Source organism: Engraulis encrasicolus, chromosome 13 (assembly GCF_034702125.1).
Source record: "Engraulis encrasicolus isolate BLACKSEA-1 chromosome 13, IST_EnEncr_1.0, whole genome shotgun sequence".
Lineage (NCBI taxonomy): Eukaryota > Metazoa > Chordata > Actinopteri > Clupeiformes > Engraulidae > Engraulis > Engraulis encrasicolus.
The window spans coordinates 53,549,884-53,569,339 of NC_085869.1; the positions used below are offsets into that span (position 1 = coordinate 53,549,884).

General features: G+C 43.2%; 3 protein-coding genes across 43 annotated transcripts in view; 1 reads left to right on the forward strand and 2 right to left on the reverse strand.

Annotated features, from left to right (window-relative positions):
* Window positions 1-6,508: 6,508 nt before the first annotated feature.
* ndufa10 (NADH:ubiquinone oxidoreductase subunit A10) lies at window positions 6,509-14,572 on the reverse strand. The gene is made up of 10 exons (XM_063214250.1): window positions 14,478-14,572; window positions 13,673-13,841; window positions 12,915-13,130; window positions 12,371-12,457; window positions 12,088-12,209; window positions 11,032-11,111; window positions 10,387-10,441; window positions 10,045-10,130; window positions 7,598-7,706; window positions 6,509-6,799 (listed from the first exon to the last, which is right to left on the reverse strand). The coding sequence occupies exons 1-10, from the start codon at window positions 14,550-14,552 to the stop codon at window positions 6,731-6,733; spliced, it is 1,068 nt and encodes a 355-aa protein (XP_063070320.1). The 5' UTR covers window positions 14,553-14,572; the 3' UTR covers window positions 6,509-6,730.
* A 73-nt stretch (window positions 14,573-14,645) lies between these two features.
* On the forward strand, window positions 14,646-15,504 carry LOC134461383 (intraflagellar transport protein 43 homolog A-like). Its single transcript, XM_063214251.1, has one exon. It carries the CDS (start codon window positions 14,646-14,648, stop codon window positions 15,336-15,338), a length of 693 nt encoding a protein of 230 aa, XP_063070321.1. The 3' UTR covers window positions 15,339-15,504.
* A 2,793-nt stretch (window positions 15,505-18,297) lies between these two features.
* LOC134461384 (uncharacterized) overlaps window positions 18,298-19,456 on the reverse strand; it is a 43,470-nt gene continuing 42,311 nt past the window's right edge. For 27 of the 41 annotated variants that reach the window (XM_063214258.1, XM_063214271.1, XM_063214276.1 and 24 more), the window contains 3 exons: window positions 19,057-19,410; window positions 18,694-18,744; window positions 18,410-18,514 (listed from right to left, as the gene is read on the reverse strand). In XM_063214258.1, the coding sequence (XP_063070328.1) occupies window positions 18,486-18,514; window positions 18,694-18,744; window positions 19,057-19,410 (434 nt within the window). In that variant the 3' untranslated portion in view covers window positions 18,410-18,485. Of the gene's footprint in view, window positions 18,515-18,693; window positions 18,745-19,056; window positions 19,411-19,456 lie in introns of all 41 variants that reach the window. The other 14 variants (XM_063214278.1, XM_063214281.1, XM_063214280.1 and 11 more) reach the window with 5 other exon arrangements.

Below are 19,456 nucleotides of genomic sequence, written 5' to 3' on the forward strand. Positions count from 1 at the left end.
ATTACCTTACAGCAGGCCTACTGTACGGGTATGTGTTGTTGTGTTGAGGTCGCCCTCCTTCCTGTCAGCTTTTTGAGGTCAGTGTTCCCCCTCTGCTCTCCCCTGCCTCCAGAACCTATATCAAGGAGTTTGGACAGAATTAGGTAACACACACTTTCTGTTACAGTACACAGACAAAATGGTAGAGTGAAAAAAAAATGTAAACTGGCTCGGTTTACACAGAATGTTTTATTGTGTATAAAACACAACTTCACTCAAGTTAAACCGGCCCACCTACATACCAGTCAATTCAGTTCCCCATGCAAGCAGGAAAAAATAACAGAATGAAAAAAAAACATTTAATCATCAGCCGTTAGCCATTATTATTATTTATGAGCCCCGTGTGCTCAACTCATATACATCACCAGCGGTGAATAATATCCACCTCTTCCGCTGAACCTGGCATGCTTTTATTGTAGCCATTTATGTAAGACACGGTTATTTACTGTAAAAGCAGCATGTGAATGGCATACAGTGACACGTATGTGAGGAGAGGAAGAATGACAGAGAAATGCCTCGCAAAGCTATTGGTAATGGGCTCACTTCAGCAGTCATGATGTACAGTATACAAGTAACTGCACTCAAGGACTGTTGTACTGTACATGTGTGTGTGTGAGAGAGAGAGAGAGAGGAGGGGGGGGGGCGAGATGAGAGAGCGAGAGAGAGGGATAGAGAGAGGTGATAAGAATCACACAAATACTATACATGAATGCATGTTTTAATTAAGACTTCAAGCTAAATCAATACTTAAATAGTTTCCATCTCTGGCTGCTCTACATGTTAGTGTGTTTCTGTGTGTGTGTGTGTGTGTGTGTGTGTGTGTGTGTGTGTGTGTGTGTGTGTGTGTGTGTGTGTGTGTGTGTGTGTGTGTGTGTGTGTGTGTGTGTGTGTGTGTGGTTATAGAAATAGCACAAATGCTATCTATACTGCATTAAGCCTTACAACAGTATCAATACTTAAATAGTCTTTATTGTTGGTTGCCCACAGGTTGGAAGGAACATTAACGCTATGTTGTTCCTCCAAACGCTCTTGCTTAGTGAGGTTACAGGTCATGGATGGGAGTAAAGCACATGTCCTGGTGCAGTTCACCCTGTTTAACGTTGATGAACCAGTGAAGTGAATGTTAGAAACATTTTGAAACAGAGGCGGACCTTCCATTAGGCAATTGCCTAGGGCCCGACCAAATCTGTCCTCCAAAGGGGCCCGAACTGTCACACCAGTCACGGTAAACACTCAAAAAAGTTTATCTCAATTTGTCACTTAACTAACACACAACTAATCGAAGATATATACAGTATGAGGCGAAACCATAGAGGACGAAACACTTAAATGGCACCAAAACCCAGAATTGTATGTAAGGGTTAACGTTTGGCGAGAAGGTCGCTACCGTGGAATAGCAGCACGACAGAGAGAATCTTTAGACCCCGACGCTGCGCAAAACAAAACAGTGCCGTTGTGGAACACCGCTAGGCAACAGCTAGGTAGCCAGGACAACAGGTGTTGTCTATCACAGCAGCTGATTAGAGTCTTGTTGAAAAGGCGCTTTAGCAGTGAAAAGTCTTGTTGCCATTGACAGCGGTCTGTTATAGACCAACCCGTCCGTTATCGAAAAATAACAGACGTGCGAACGTTGGGGAGCCCCGTTGAAATGAATGGAGCATTCGGCCGATGACGTCACAACCATATAATATGTCTATGTAATGAGTTTTGAGGACCCTAGGTTTATATTTCACCTAGGGCCCCTAAATGGCTAGATCCGCCCCTGAAGGTTAAAAAAGTAGTGTTGCTTCCAGACACTTTAAGAGCAGGGCAGCTGTGGCCTAATGGTAAGCGAGCATGGTCTTGAGGTTAGAGGGTCAGAGGTTACATCCCATTCTCATAGGAAGCATTTGGGTGGTCCCTTTGCACTCTCATCCATAGCTGAGGTGCCCTTGGGGCAAGGCATCTACGTAACCCCACATAGCTTCAGGAACTGTATCTCTCACCTAAAATAACTAAGTTGCTTTGGATGAAAACACCTAAAGTGAGATTCTAATGGAGAGACAGCAATATTTCATTTGTGGTTACCACACACATACAGTGTGTTACATATTCACGTAGTATGTTGTTTGTGTGTCTGTCCTGCAACATGAATAGGAAAACATATCAGTGTCACGCCGCCACCAATAATCACACTCTTCTTCCTTCACGGCCTCATGTCCCGGACTTGAACTGCCGGTTGGCTTTTTTGTGTGCTGTAATGAACCAAAGGATTATTGATCCGCGTTATCAATGGAAAACGCTGAGATAGGGTTCCCACCAGGGGGACCGAACGGGGCGCGCGGCGGAAGCAGCACAGCGAGAACTGTGGTCACACCGTCTGGGCCCGAAAGTAATCAAAGTCATGCAAAAATCTCATTTTAACTCGGCATGTCAATTATTAATCCAAAATGAGGTGTGAAATTTGATTACAGTGGTGCGAAAAAGTGGGGGATGCTGTCAAGAAAAGCTGAGGCCTGGAGTTGCCTCCGGTACTTATGGCTGTGAAATTGTATCCGCGGGGCCCCTTTTCCTTCCTCGTTCAGCTTTATGTGTCAGGACTTTCCATTTTTCTCGACAAGGACACAAGTGATCCTTCACAGCCAGGAACCCGGCTGCCTGCCACCCGTTTTAGGTCAGGTGGATCCTTGAACAAAGTGCCAATGTCACCTCTCCATCTCATCTTGGGCTGAATAATTAAAATGTGATAAGGGCTGAGAAATTAGGATTGCCTGGCTGGTACAATCGACCGGCAAAAAAGGTCAAGCGCTCTAGTGCTCAAGCAAGTGCCTATAACTGTGTGGGATGTTACAGTGGGACTTCAAGCTGGGCTACTTCTCAACAACTAGACCCAGATGTCTGGAAGACTCAGGGCATTTTTTTTTAGCTTTTATACAGATAATGGCTGACTTTTCTCCCCCAACTTTATTTAGACAGGACAGTGAAGAGTAGGACAGGAAATGAGTGGGAGAGAGAGAGCCGGTTGAGAACCGGGAAATGACATAGGTTGGGAATCGAACCCGGGTCGCCCGCATAGCAGTCCAGTGCCCAGTCGACAAAGCCACGGCTGGGCCATGACTGACGTTTTGATGCACATGCATCTTCCTCAGAGTCAAACCATACTGGTGATACCACAGAGATAGTGTGTGGAAGGTTAGTTGAGCATATTTAGGACTAGAGCCAGTGACAAAAGCTTACCTGTTAGCTGCTTATGTCTTGTGAAATCAAGGACAGAATGGAGAAGACGAAAGTCCTTTTTGATCAGGGCTGGATTAACACACAGGCTAGATATGGGTGCTGTCTAGGGGACCCCACTTGCCAGGGGCCCCCTGATTGGCCCTAAAGTGAAACATTTGCAGAATTCTGACAAGATGCAATATTGAAAATTACATCTCTCATGTGCAGTACAGTTAGTAGACATGTTATCCTTAATTCCAAGCTCGTAATTATGACACTGTGCATGTAATATGTCACGAAATTTGTCTTACAGGGGGCCCACCACAGCCTGTAGCCTAGGGGCCTAAGGCCATATTAATCCAGTCCTGTTTGTGATAGAATTACACAGAGGAATCACAGCACTTAAAAAACCCTTCCTATGCCTATTAAGTAGACCTAAAGCTGTCTGCTTCTCGTCAAACCAGAACAATTTTGCATAATAATGAAATAATGTAATTTGTTTTGCTCAATGATGTACTACAGACATACAAAACACCCAAGGCCTTCCTTTTTCAAGGAAATGTAGTTGTCAATACATTGTGCTTGCAAGAGTGTATAGAGGGATAAGACAAATGATCAAACCATGACATGTCTCCTAATATGTTAGGAGAATAACATGTCTTCAAAGCACAATACTGCCCTCTGTTGTGGATCTGAAAGTGCAAACGCTTTTGCACCTGGCCAAGTAGGCCTACAGGCTATCCCCTGGAAACAATTGGCATCGAAAATATGTCTATAATAATTACAAATGAACAAAATCACAATCACATGGGGTAGGCGATTTAAAGTAGGCCTATGCTTGGCTAAAGTACAACGTGTAATCGACCAGATCCTTTCTGTCAATACTTTTACACATCTAAAGGGTATTCTTAAAACTGCAGACCCAACAGCAAGGGAATATTGTATTTCTCTCATGTGGTGGAGTGAATAATGAATTTCAGCACTATCACATAACCTTGACCACCATGCTTTAGGGTTTCCCAAACTGGGGTGCGTGCACCCCTGGGGGTACGTGGCCTGCCATAAGGGGATGGTGCACGAGCTAAATAGAGCAATGGTGGATATGTGAACATTTATCCAGCATTGATGAACATTTAACTCCTAGACTATTGGAAAAGAGTATTCCCCAAAACGAAATGCGCAGTGAATCCCTGCTTGCGTGGCCATCAGCACAACAAAATATTCGCTCAGGGGGTGCGAGAACCACATGGAAATGTACAAGGGGGTGCGCAGGGAAAACAGTTTGGGAGCCGCTAGTTTAGAATATTAATTTCATTGCTGCCTCCTGAAGACCATTGTGTTGAAATGATTTTACCTCAACTGATTAAAATCCATGTATTGATAGCAAGCATCCCGCACCAACTACAGAAGGGCACTTCATGACATGAATAAGAGGTATTTTGTCATTCCGTTATCATCTTCATCACTGTAATTGGAGATATCCTCTCTCTTCATTCTTTCCAGATTTCAACCACGAAGCCGTTAGGGGTATATCGATGGCGGCAATCGCATGTTCATTAGGGTAACGTGAGGCCTCCAGTGCGCACGAAAGACTTCAGAAATTAATCACCAGTTGCGCGCGCGGTGGAAGCTATTTCTGGAAGGGCTGTGTCTTGCTTACCGGCAGCAAGCGCAAGACGCAAACATCGCCATGCGGATAGCATTTCTTTGTGGAACAATAATCATTCCAGTATCACGCCGCTGGCTGCTCCCTGGCGGCCTCTTTGGCAAGCCTCTTCAAAAGTGACTTTTAATTGGTTTGGTTACCGTCTCTGTAGGTCAATGGGACAATTGCAAAATAAAAATAAATTAATGAGAAAAAATTGCAAATGTTTCTGCACAATTACCCGTTGCAATTCTTCATAGCCTATATTATTTCATACTGGTAGTATTATTTCTCGTTGAGTTCTCTCTGCTCCCTCTCGCCCATCACCTGCTGCGCGGATACTTTTGACTGAATTCCCCGTTTTCCCCTACCTTTTCTCCCCTACCCGTTGTCACCTACCTTCTTGTCAAGCAAGGTCAATGTGTGCTAAGAGAAGGCCACAGAAACATGGAAAAGAAAAGATCCTGCTGATCATGCTGAAGGTTGTTCCGACAGCCACGTGTTGGCGTAGGACGACGCTTGATCTGCCTGACACCTCAAGGGAACCCCAGATGAAGAGATGCGCCCGAGGTAGGTAAGGCGCTGTAAGGGAAAGGGGGGCACTTAATACCCGACCCTGAATGAATTCAATTAATGAGGCAGGACGCACAGTAACCTGGCTTTTTTTCTTTCCGTTTTCACAACATAGGATAACTTCACTTGAGCGCTAAATTCACACTGCCCATCACAGAATGAGCTACGGCTCAAACCACTGCATTCTAGTGCCATCGTGTGGCTAGATTTGAAACAGTCTTTTGTTTGACAAGATAGGCCTATGGGATGCGTGAACGTAGTAACGTCTGACTCGTCAGGCTAGCGTGAACGTTTCGATTCCTTTAGCCTATAAGAATATACCTTTTTTTTAACATTTGCAATACTCTTATGCCCATTGAATGCAGCTTACTGTCTTCATACTTTACCTGGAATATCTTTTGACAGTTGGAAGAACATTAAGATGAAATGCTTAAATGGGTCTTCCTTAATTTATCAAACTAGAAATGACACTATTCATTAAGCAAAAGCCATAATGACAATCAATACTAATCATAATAATAACAATAATAATAATAATAATAATAATAATATACCCATACCTCCGATTTAGTGATCTTTCTGTTTATTCTTGCTAGATTCTGTGCAGGGGCATATTCTGTTCTGGTATTGTCTGGCAGAAAACCAGTCCGCACACAGAATCTGGTATGAATGCACCATTAAACATGTATTACACTTAAAGGCTTAGATAATAGCGATGTCATAGAAATGAACATCTCCCTTGTGGAAGTAGCATAACGTCTCACCACAGCAAACACTGATGAACAAGCCTTCACACTTTAATAATCATTAATATCGTATGAAACCCATGGGCAAATGAACCTACAAGACCCTACTCACGTTGACACTCAAACACATTAGTCCATCCTGACCTCAATACTTATACTGTGCTACCAGAGAGATGCTGTCGACATGAACTGTGTAGTGCACTAAATAATAATACAAAAGGTTTTGTATAGCAGTTTTCTTGATAACCAAACGGTTAAGTTAACAGGTTAGCAGTCAAGCATGCCTCAACAACAACACTCAGACTAGGAAGTTTTTAATTTACACTTTTTATTCAACAATAATAATGTACATGTTTATGTTAAGCAAGAACCATATATATTCAAACGTGTCTTGGCCCACCGGAGCTTACAAGGTTGTTAGATGGTGGAAAATGTATTCCATCGTGGTTTTGTGTTTCTTTACGGTCATGGCTGCCATCTGTGTTGGTAGCACTGTGGGGTTTTGCAAAATGGCCGCTACTACTGCCACTGTTTACTTGAAGAGGATATTCTTGTCGCCAATGTCTGCGTTGTAGCCCACTGCGTAGGCCTTTCCAGGGAGCTGAGAGACAGGAAGAGAAGAGGTGCTTTCTAAGTCCATTGAACATTTGGTGTGTGTGTGTGACATCAAGCTAATTCACAGGTAGAGAGCTTAAACACAACCATTCCAGGTATCTAACACAACCTGCAACCACTATGGTGTTACCATCTGCCACAAACACGCATACTACTGTCATAGCCTGCTCACAGATCACACATAAGCTCAGAGGCTGCATGGAGCACACACACATTTTTTTTTCCCATTTACTAGTCATGGAAAAGAGATGATGCGCTGGTTTAATGTCAGACAAACAGCCAGCTAAAATGCTTTTCCCTGCTGAGAGATAGGCAGCGAGTCGTCCGTGTTTCCTGCTGCACTTTTTGTGCCCTGAGGATTCACCATACAAAAAGGGGCTTCCAATATTGAACTGCATATTGATATGCAGCGCAGAGCCCTGACGGAGGCAGTCTTTTTCAAAAGAGCACAGGAGGGTAATGTTTTCAAGTAATAATAGTCTAGTCCTTTTGCTGCTGTTCGCCTTTCAAATGTGAACAGAGATTTTTCCAGACAGACTCACAATATGAACAGATTTCCAAGAAAAACTCTTTTGCGATATTTTGCTTTTGATTTTTCCCCCCCTACCAATTGATAATTCTGAGCATTATCTGTTTGGGATAAGATAATACACCACAGCAACTCACAGTACAACAAAACATACAAATCCTTATAATAAGACGTGTCAGTCAGTCAGGCAGTGTTAATATCAGTCTCCTCCTTCCTACCTCATCCCTTCACAACAACTTTGTAGTTACAACTTACCGATTTGTAGCCGTAGTAGGTGCTGTCCACATCATGGGCGCCAACAGTGATCTCGGGCAGGTAGCGAGGGATGACGGTCAGATCAGCCACCGACTGCTTGTCCTCCACACTAGGGCAGAACAGAGACGGCTCACTATGGGCAACTGCACAGCATGTGATGAATTGTGACGGTACATACACACCAAGATGTTCACGTCTCCGGGAGCTTCGCGAGTTCGAGAGGTTTGCGGGCTGCCTTTCACACTGCACAGTCAACGTCCACGTTCTATCCGCGGTCAGCAGCCATTCATTTTCAATGGGAGCCGCTCATTGAACGTGGACGTCCGTGCAGGAAAATAGACTCGAGGCTCTATTTTCAAGGAGCATCGCGGACATGTCCGGTCGGGGCGGACATGCGCCGCACTTACACCGCGCTCCTGTGTGCAAGGCATGATCTGTTTTCATGCATTCTAACCATTTCGTAACGCTACAATGGCTGGACTGGGACCAAAAACTGGCCTGGGCATTGTTGGCATAGACCAGCCCCTCACCCCCACACTATAATCATGATAGGCTCTGCAAAAAGGGGACTGAGCCCATGTAATAACCTCACTGACACTGTCACCAAAAATGTTGTAATGACCAAGTCATAATCCGTTACTTAAGGCTCTTGGTAATGTCTTGGCAATGTTGTTATAATGTAGTTGAGTCTTTTCAGCAATTGGTGAGCAGGCCCTCCGGCAGGACCATCTGCAATAAGAGGCTACAGCTGCACCAATGGGCCACCTCATCTAAACTGGGGGCCAGCCTCTAAATATTTTTTTTTAAACACATTGAGTACCGACGACGTAATAATAAGTTTTTCACGCACATGCGTTGTATACCAAAACGTAAAAATATGTTTTTACGTTAAACATCATATTTCGAATCTTCAGCCTTCAATGCACAATATATGTGATTTTGGGAGGTCTGTGATGGACATGAATGACAAAATTTGCAGTCAAAAGTTTGTGTCATGATTTTGACATTTTAATTTATCTCATCAAGATGTCTCGATGCCAACCCATGTCGCCTACCGTGTGTAGACTATCTGTAGTTCCTAATGATCAACGTGCCTGCATTGATGCTACGGCTCTGCATTTGATTTCGTCGCTAAATGATCCTGCAATCATGCTCTTTTACTCTCTGTAGCCCTTCACCTTGTGGTATGGTAGCTATCTGGGATACTGCCCTCTTGTTAGAATTGTGCTATGTTGTTGTTTCCCTAATACGGTCGGTGCCCACGCTATAGCGTGTGTTGTGTCTGACTTCACACAATAGGTAAACAGAGACCATTGTATATCGTGTCTGAAGTATCTTGAACTTTCTGGACTTGCTACCTAGACCTTTACCAGATCCTTGGATCCAAATGGCATCCGAACTGGAGTAATGCGCTTCGATTTGGAGGTTTGATCGCCAACCAGATAAGAATTATTTATTTGATTATTCGCCCCCCATATAGAACTTTGTGTCTTTCTGCATGGGAAAAGCCAGAAGCTAGCACAGATGGCTACATATCATGGATCAGATGGGCTACACTCATCTAAGCATCATATTATTGGGATTTGTTGTCAAAGTTGGGCTATTACTTTTGAGAGTCATCGGGACAAATTTTAGCAAACGATGCGTGTGTGCAAAGAGTTTGTGTTAAGTCCGCATGAAAAACTTGGATTTCGAAGGGCATTGATTGCAGATGTCGTGGTGGAACAGAGCAGGAGGTGTGTCTTGACGAGCAGAATGTGCGTCAGAGTTAACCTTGCACCAAATTCATGGGAGTAAACCTACTGGTCCCCTTTCACAACTTGTGACATTCTGAAGCAGCGCACCCATCACAAAAACCTCAATATCTCCGTTTGTAGCTGAATTCCATGGATACCCACTTCGGTTTAGCTTGGGTTTTCTCGGCAATAAAAGCTCGAAGAGACACACGGTTTTCACCCACTAAGAGGGAAAAGTCTCCACTTTCAAACGAGCCATAATATGTTTCAGTGGCCCCATCACACAATATGCTGTGACTCTACAAAAAAACGTAAAAAAAAGGGCTTAGAACGCTGGTATTCTATGACATAATTCCGTGAGCACCGCCGGTATTCAATGTGTTAAGAATTGGCCCCAGTGGACTGTTAGCCCACCGGGAAAATGCCCTGTATGCCAGATTATCAGTCCATCCTTGAATGCTACAGTTATGTGCTTCAATGCATTTTCAATGTGTCCACTTTTGTCAATTCACTATGTGAATTACGGAGAGGATTGAAAATGGTGTTTCACCACACATGTATTTTAAAACAAACACACAAACAGCAAATAGTGAATCCACAGCACAGACATAAATAAAATGGACATGGAGCGGGCATACAGGTATTCGACACTCCCAAATTGAAGACAGTACGAACGCAAAACCGATTCTCACAGTTTTAACTTTGACTTACAAATTTCTCATGTGATGATAGGTGACATCATCCTGCTCCTTCCAGGGTCCTTTGTCAAACTTCAGATAGTCAATATCCTCTATGATCTACACACAAGAGACAAATTCTTAATTTCAACTATTTGCTGGGGACCAATAATACGAACATGGATCGCAGCTACACGAGTATTCTGATTATAAATTAATTAAACCAAATACTGACAATGTCCTGCTTGAAATCAGAATACTCGGTGCATGTAACTGCACTCATTGTTGACTGATTTGGGCAAGATCACATCACTATACTTGTGATATACTGTTAACAATTCCAACATAAATAATAAGAACAATTAAAATCCCTTACCTTGTCAATATCCTTAGCTTGCTCGGTGTTATAGGCAAGGACCTCTGCTTCTTCACTGATTTTGAAAAGAAGACAGAGATTTCAGTTCTCTGATCCCTTTAATGTACTTCAACTTATATTATTAGGGAATAAATGGGTCGGTCGGTGCCATCATCTCGCTTCAAACTACATCATCAATGGTTTACAAGATTTAAGTGCCCTAGCGTTGCGATTTTAATGTCAACGTATAAATGTAATGCCCCGGCTGACTAGACCATGAACGCCACGTCGTTAGCCCACCACCCCCTCGCACTCTAACTGGTTAAGCTGGCTTCTTCACTGATTTTGACAAGAAGACAGCAACAGGTACAACACCGTGTATTTCAGTTTATATGTAATATAAACACTGAGATACATCGCAAGAGATCAGGGCCTATACTAAGAAGCTGGTTCAGGAGTAAACCAGGTTAGGTTAAGAGGTAAATCTAATGGAATAACCTGTAGTGCGTGTTTTCTTAAGAGGACTACAGTCTCTTCTATTAGATGAGCTCGATTAGCTCTTAACTTAACCTGGTTTACTCCTGAACCATCCTCTTAGCATAGGCCCTGATCTCTTGCAATGTATTTCAGTGTTTATATTATTAGGGAATAGCTGTTAAATATTACCTGATGGCTGGCAGGAACGTTTTCTTGTAGGCCTCTTCGATGCTCTTCAGGTATGCCAGGGGGACGTTCTGAAGATGGGGCTGAGGAGGAGAAAACACATGGTCACCAACACTATGAGCTTTATGTGCGGGGTGGGCTATTTCTTGTGTCAAAAAATGTACATCTCTATAAACATTTGCATTTTAAAAGGGACAAAAATACATTTTTTTATACTTTTTATAAGATTGCTCAAAGCTCAATTTGGTCAAGGGCTTATCTCTTCAGCAGTTTAAAAAAGAGAACACATTGAATTGTCTGAAATATTGCTAATATTTATTGTCAATATTTGAATGTAATTTATCTCACTAGTTTCAAAACAGCTGCAAGGGTGTTTCATTTCAATAAAAAGGATGTCAGTGTGCGCTCAAGCCTCTGTGGTGCTCATGGTCGAAGACTGCAGAAACAGGACTTCAGGGGGGGGCTAATTCTAATCGACAAGACCCAGGGACAACCGGAGCAGTCTGAATACATTTAAAGGGTTTAAAGGGCTCAACCTTTTAAAAAATATGAATCATTACTAAACATTCTTAGTCAGTGCTCTGTCATCCCTAGGTCTAGGCCAGGGGTGTCAAACTCAATTTGGCTCGGGGGGCACATGCAGTCAATTTGATCTCAAGTGGGCTGGACCAGTTACACAAAATATCGCAAATTTCTGCTTCATATCGGAATCACCTAGCTAGTCGATCATCACCAGGTGGATGCAAGCGGATTTATAAGAAATAATCACTGTAAATGGTGAGCAAAAAGACAATTTGTTCTCGAGTATTGATAAACTGAAATCTCAGACGCCTGCAGCACCTTTGTAAAGGGCTATAGATTTGATGCTTTTTTTGACACTCCGCTTTCCTGCTGCTTTTTTTGGCACTCCGGTTTCCCCATCTCTACAAGTCTGGGGCCGTATTAACCATCCGACAGGCCGCAACGTTTGACACCTCTGGTCTAAGCTGAGAGCAAAGTAGCCCAGTCTGAAGTCCTGTTTTCTTATCTGGACTGTATGACAGGCAGGCGTTCCCTCACCTTTCCTGTGGCCTTGAGTTTCTTCAGCACCTCTTCAGCAGGCTGGTCCACATAGATCACCAGGTGAGGAGGCAGGAACTCACAGATGCTGATACCCTTGATCTCATTGTAGTGCTCCACACCTGGGATGAATACATACACATGTTTATTTTATGCATATGACAATGACACACAATGACACACAATGACACACACACACACACACACACACACAACACACACACACACACACACACACACACACAGCAGCAATTTAAAACAGCTGTTATTTCCATGTACTTACACTGCTTCCTGATGTACCGCTGTTTCCACATGGCCTCCAGAAACACTATGTCACTGAAGGGAGACCTCTCCAAAACAACCCCTTGGCCTGCAAATGTAAAAATGAGTAAATCTACAATCCACAAAATCAAATAAAACCACTCATTTAGGCATGAGACAATATCCACATTTAATGTTTGCTTATCGTGGCTAATGCTGAAACAAAAGCAGACAGGAATACCATTTTGTGGGAAATGTAATCCTATATGAATCATTTACAACCTGTTGTATTGGGCACAATTCAAAATGATTGTGCAAACCATGATCTTACTTTGCGTGAGGGCAATAGCTTGTCTGAATTCACCACCAATAAATGCAATAGTGTTTTCATCACAGCATATAATAAAATCATATACCATCCTTATAGAAGACTTACTTTAATCAGTAGAATTGGACAGGTCTTAAGCTTTAAGCAACTGACTAATAAAGCTAAGACTAACAAAAACAAAACAACAGACTAAGGTTAATCTTGAGATTTTTTTTTTCAACTAGCTGCTGCTGATTACCGGTGGTGAGCATATGCTCGATGGCATCGGCGTACTGCATGAAGCGCATCTGATACATCCAGCACTGCAGGCGGTATGAGTTGCCATCCTTGGCCTTGGGGTCCGTGTAGAACTTCTCCAGGCTGCAGTAGCCGTTGAGTGCCGAGGACAGTGGCTCCTTCTCCTTGTTCATTCTGTCCACATAGTGAATGTCCGCCTCAGGCATGTATAACATACCTTGAAGATACAGATGATGATGATTATTATGACCGTATTTAAAGGCGTACTTAGGGTTGCCAACCGTCCCTTGAAATACGGAATCGTCCTGTATTTAGAGATAAAAGTACGGGTTCCGTATTGAACTGAAACGGGACACGGGACGTTAAAATGCAGGAAATTACATCTAAGAACTGCAAAATTTTCTGGGGGACAACCCCCAGCACAATGAAGTGTCCCGTATTTTTTTCATTGACAGTTGGCAACCCTAGGCGTACTATAATTATAAATTATTGTTGTTGTTGCTGTTGTTATAGAATAATCATTACTATTGTTGTTGTTGATATAATTATAAAGCAATACACAGGAAAGACAGCTCAATATGTAAAAAGCCATTTCAGAAATAGGAGAACTAAACACAGGTTGTGTTATACAAAACCAGATAACATGAAAAATAAAGCATGTCCAACTATATCCTGTACTGTATCCTATAAGTTTACTACCGTCTTACTTGCTTACTAAAATGAAAAATAAATTTCAAAGTCACTGAAACGTCTTTTTACCTAACTTGTCGGCAAGTTGTGCTGCCAGTGCCCCTTTTCCAGAAGCCAAGTTGCCATCGACAGTGATGATTTTGCTGTATTCCGTTAGTCTGGGGCTTGTCCTCTCGCCCAAAATGTATGCCCAGAAACCATACTGCAGGCTATTTACAGAACTCGTGTGGATTCCACTCTGTATGGGTTGAAAAATGGGACAGACTATTGTATAAGTATATATGGTTTACGGGTTGTGTGTGTGTTATACATGTTGGGTAGGTAGTTTAGATTAATTTGCTCTATGCGGCTATCAAAACAAATCTTTCCATTTCCATCTGTCAGTAGACTGTACCTCCACTCCAAACAACCAAAACGTGTACTAACTATGTGAAGCCACAAAGAACAGACAACATATGCCTGTGTCTCATTGGTTTCGAAATACTTACCAACATTACCAAATAAGATGTTAAGTTAACGCTGGAAAATGAAAATACTTTGTACCTCAGCTGCTTCACCATCTGACAGACGTCAACAAGTAAGGTGCTAGTGTTGCTAACGTGGCTAAGATTGCACACATTTCAGTTGATTTGCACATATACAAAGTAGAAAACAAGGTAAAGAGATGGAATACGTGCTGCTGTCAAACCTTAGATAATCACAATACTGCTTAAGTGGGAAATAGAAATAGGAAAACAGTTAGTCTGTATACTGACAGCTTGGCTAACATACGAGCTCTGTTTGTGTCCTTGCGACAGAGCAGGCGTAAGGTCGACAGGCACACCAATGAATAACAAATCGTGGCAAATAATTTAAAAACACTAATTATCTGTACCTTCTGTACATGTCCTCCTGTCCTGAACGCCGTTGCACCTTGGGGTACAAGCAGGCGAATAACCCGTAACGCCATACCTAAATTACAACAAATCCTCCTGACCCCCAAGTCGCTCTCGCTCGGAGCAAACGTGGGCTTTCCACTTCTGCGTCGCTGTAGAATTGCGTCATGATAGAAGTTCTTTTCAGTGCCCGACCAAAACCTTACAACAACGTCCGATTGCCGTCGTCTAGGAGATTTGTAAACGGGACCATGGACGACAAACTACAGATTGACGACGACGAATATGTAAAGAATAGTGCAAAAGCTGGCCGAAGAGCGCGACATGCAGTTGAATCGTCCGACCACACACGACATGCGAAGTCATCTTTTACTTCGACTGGGGACGGGATTCCTCCGAAACCTCCAAGACGTCAAGGAGGGTGGGCAGAAGAAACCACCGGATCAGGCTCAGCCAAATCTGGAAGAAGACAAACTCTTGATGAAGTTGAAGACCATCGTTTGAGACCACAAAGCCCACAGAGATCTGATAGTGATGGCGATATTCCCGTTATTCCAGATTTGGATGAAGTACAAGAGGAAGATCTCACCATGCAGGTGGCTGCTCCACCGAGTATCCAGGTGAACAGAGTGCTGACCTACAGGGATCTCGACAACGACTTGATGAAGTACTCAACCTTCCAGACACTGGACGGGGAAATAGACTTGAAACTTCTCACAGAGGTCTTGGCCCCTGAGCAAGAGGTACACGAGGATGATGTTGGGTGGGACTGGGATCATCTGTTAACGGAGGTGTCCTCAGAGCTGCAGACAGAATGGGACCATGGGGAGAGACAGGACTTCAGCGCTTCTGTTTGTTGAACACAGAATGGTTCTCCATGAATGAACTCCACTGACTGTACCAGCTGAGTTTACCAATGACACGTATCCTCAGTTGTAAATTATTTGTAAATACTATCTCCGTTTCGGATGCTACAGACAACGGGACGCTTTTAGGCATAAGCAATAAAAAAAACTCTTACTTTTATATGCCACATTGGTCAGATTTTCTTTATGCGTAGATATAGCCTAACTTCTACATGATAAAAAAAACATTAAGCAGTAGGCCTAAACAGTTGAAAGGGAGAAGCTTGTTTTTTATTCTTGGTTATTGTGAACAGCGTGCTGCAGACCTAATCATAGGCTACTAGGGGCAAGCCAAACCTTTTTTGTTGTCAGTGCATCAGGCTGGTTAGGTTACCATCTCTTCGAAACAGAAGGCTTCATTCAGGAAACAAAGTTTCAGTGATTGATCGTTCTCTTTCATAGGAAGTTCCAATTGAAGGACACAAAAGATTTCAAAGTCATAACACCAGAAGACAAGGGTGAATACATTTCAAAGAGAAAAAAAAATCTACACCAGACACCACAAACGTCTTACAGAGACACTCATGTTTTTCTTTCATGGGGTTGAATGTCAGCCAGTAGTGACTGAAATAATATAGGCCTACAATACTAAATGCTATTGACTTTTCAGTAATCCCAGTTGTTTAGTTCAGTGAAGGCTTGATTTACATAGTGACTGTGCCAAGTGATTATTCCTGTGTTGTGATTATTTTCACCCCACAATGCTTTTGGTCCATTGCCAAAAATGATGTAACAATTTCAATCTGTCAACAGCAGAGCGTGACTTGTCTAGCTGTTTCTTACATTGTCATGGAAACCACCAATGTCAACACGGCTGTTGGCAACCATGTGAAGAGGCTTTAGGCTTGCCCTGTCTCTCTCCTGTCAGAGCACACGACTGTCTTCACTAGTTAACTAGCTACCTTGAAATTAGTTGAAGTGTCTTAACCATAATATACACTGGTGGTTAGTAAAATAAAGGGAACACTGAAACAAAACAATTTCCAAGTCAATCAATCATACTTCTGTGATATCAGCCTGCCCTGTTAGAAAGCAGCACTGTCTGTGAATACATTTGACCTATACTGTGTAATTGAATAGGCAAAAGCAATGGGTAGATGTATGCTGGCTATGACTATGATGGCTTATTAGATGTAATAGCCAAAAAGATGTCCCATAAATAGTTACTCTGTGGGTGGTGTCAACAGACCATCTATTTTTTTCATCCTGTACTGTAGTCACATGCATTTTGTCAGTGTTTTGCCATCAGCCCATTGAAATACAGAACCAGGTAGGCCTGGTACTATTGAGCTGAAACGGGACACAATTTGTCCCATAATACAGTTAGAATCAATCAACAATAGTTGTGAAAATGTCAATGGAATAAAAAGGAATGAGATTAGCCATTATTTGCCCTAGAATTGTTAAAACGCAATAAATTACAAACATTTTCATGGGAAGGATCCCCAGACCCTTGTTGGTTCTCTTACCCTACACTCAAATAAGGTGTCCGACATTTTTTTTCCCCCCCAGGGAGTTGGCAACCAGTGTCCCATGCCTGGAGGTACCATGGGGTGGTGTCTATCACCCACAAACATTGCTCAGGTAGTGCTGTGCATTGAAAATGGGAAATTAATGCACTGTGGCAAGATTTACTGTGTCCCCCAGCAGTTTCCAAGGCATGGAACAGGTGCCAGAAGACATGCCAGTAGGACTACACCAGGGGACATGGAGGCCATAGGAGGGTTAAAAACTCAGCCTTACTATATAGGTTCTCATCAAATATTGTTTTACCCTGGCTGCGCGACCCTGGCTGTGCACAACTCAACCTCTGATTGTTGGAAACCGCTGTAGGTCAAAAAAATAGCTCACGTGGTTGGCTGCCAGTGTCTTGCCCCTCCTCACAACACTGTGTTTATAAACAAAACAAAAACATGTATGGGCTCCTTCCTTGTGCCAGGTGGCACAGGAAGAACCCTGCCAGGGCCCTGGAAAACAGGCTTTGCGGCCCACTGATGTCTAGGTGTCTGTGCTAAAATGGACAGGAACAAACTTCATGAGGTGGCTGTGAGAGCCCAATGTCCTCGCATGGGGCTTACAGGTGGACACTGTGCGTGATTTGCATCAAGATAAGCAGTCATCATTGGTGCTCTAGAATGGGAGCAGGTTCATACTGATATGAAAGTGAGATGCAACAGAGAATGTTATGCTGCCTGCAACAGTGAATAGGTCAAGGCACAATATGCCAATTGTGATGTTCTCTGGCATGTGCCAATCATGCCTAAAGGCGTTGGGCTATGATAAACACACAGGTATCTAATGTTTAATGAATTCTTAAAGCAAATATTTATCTTCATTGAAAAACCAAGCTACAGTCAGCCACATTTTGTCCCAAGGTGAAGGTAGTCCAAGCTGGAAGAAATTTGTGGCCGAAAGACGAATGCCTTTTCACTGCAGCCAAATGCATTGTACCGACTTCCTTTTTTGCAAGTCGTTCTTTTCAAACTTGTAGCCCTGATGGGAGTGCATGGATGAGACCTTTCCAAAAGGCTGCACCCTCCATTCTAATCCCCCCCCCCCCCCCCAAAAAAAAGCAACTTTACCAAAATAATAATTTGCATATTGCCATCAACTGATGTTCAGTTACCTCTAAATAGAGATGGTAGCGAAAGTCGCATTGAGCATGGAGGTGCTCAATGCAACGTTTAAAATGGGGACAGCTTTCCCAGTCTCAAGTCCAGCATGCCACAAGAACTGGTCGAAAATGTGTGATTTAAATCTGAAACCTTGATTACATTGCCCAGCGTTTTTTAAAGTGGGGGCCGCAGGCAGGGGGAAAAAAATTAAATAAATTGATATACACCAAAAATTAGTTTAATAATCTCATTTGTTGCCGTTACATTTATCCATACCATTTTCCTCAGAAGACCAGTAAAGTGAGTCTACTTGTACCAGAGGACCTTAAGAATTTCACCATCTGAGAGCTTGTCATTAGAATTAACATGGAGCATGTGATCATGCACACAAAACTGAAGAAACAAAGAACATGGTTTTATTCTTTTTATTTTTTGTCCAAAAAGGTCAGACATTAAACAAAGTCCAGAAACAGTGGGGCAGACCAGTCTAGTTAGTTGAGCCGACAGCAGGAGAGCCTAAAAGGAGACACAAGAGCCATCAGCACAAAAGTTAATCTATTTTCAAGGCATAAACATTTTCAATCTTTCAAGGTGAGAATGAATAAAACCCAAAGTCACTGCACACATTAACCTGTTAACATTTGGACAGTGGTACCATTAAGGACATCTCATCCAACAACATGAAAGCCTGTTACCTTTAGTCCCTGGGGTGATGTTTTTTGTAGACACAGACTCATTTGAGTTACCTGTAATATGACATGCAAAAAAAGCATTTCCAGTTAGAATAAACCGAACAGACCGTTTGGACATGCCAGCAACTTCCTCCCATCATTCCCACTATACACTAGCGGACATTCTGCCAAGTGACTTGCCGCTACAGAAGTTATTCCCTGGAGCAATACGAGGTTGGACACCCTGTTGAAGTGCAGTTCAGTCATGGATGAAGTATAGGGCAACATTGTTAGGAAGGTGCTATTTGAATTCTTTCCATTGCAGCAGGAACAATTACACCATGAATGATTGTGTGAGTAAGGTTTGCCAAACATCTTGCTCCCCACCTTCCTCAGCAGACTGGCCGGCGGAATCCTCAGCGCTCTGGCCGGCGGAATCCTCAGCGCTCTGGCCGGCGGAATCCTCAGCGCTCTGGCCGGCGGAATCCTCAGCGCTCTGGCCGGCGGAATCCTCAGCGCTCTGGCCGGCGGAATCCTCAGCGCTCTGGCCGGCGGAATCCTCAGCGCTCTGGCCGGCGGAATCCTCAGCAGACTGGCCGGCGGAATCCTCAGCAGACTGGCCGGCGGAATCCTCAGCAGACTGGCCGGCGGAATCCTCAGCAGACTGGCCGGCGGAATCCTCAGCAGACTGGCCGGCGGAATCCTCATTGCCGTCTCCATGGCTATCAGTTTCATCTTCACCTGGGTTATGCAAGACAAGCATTACAGTTGTAGCAATATACAAGTA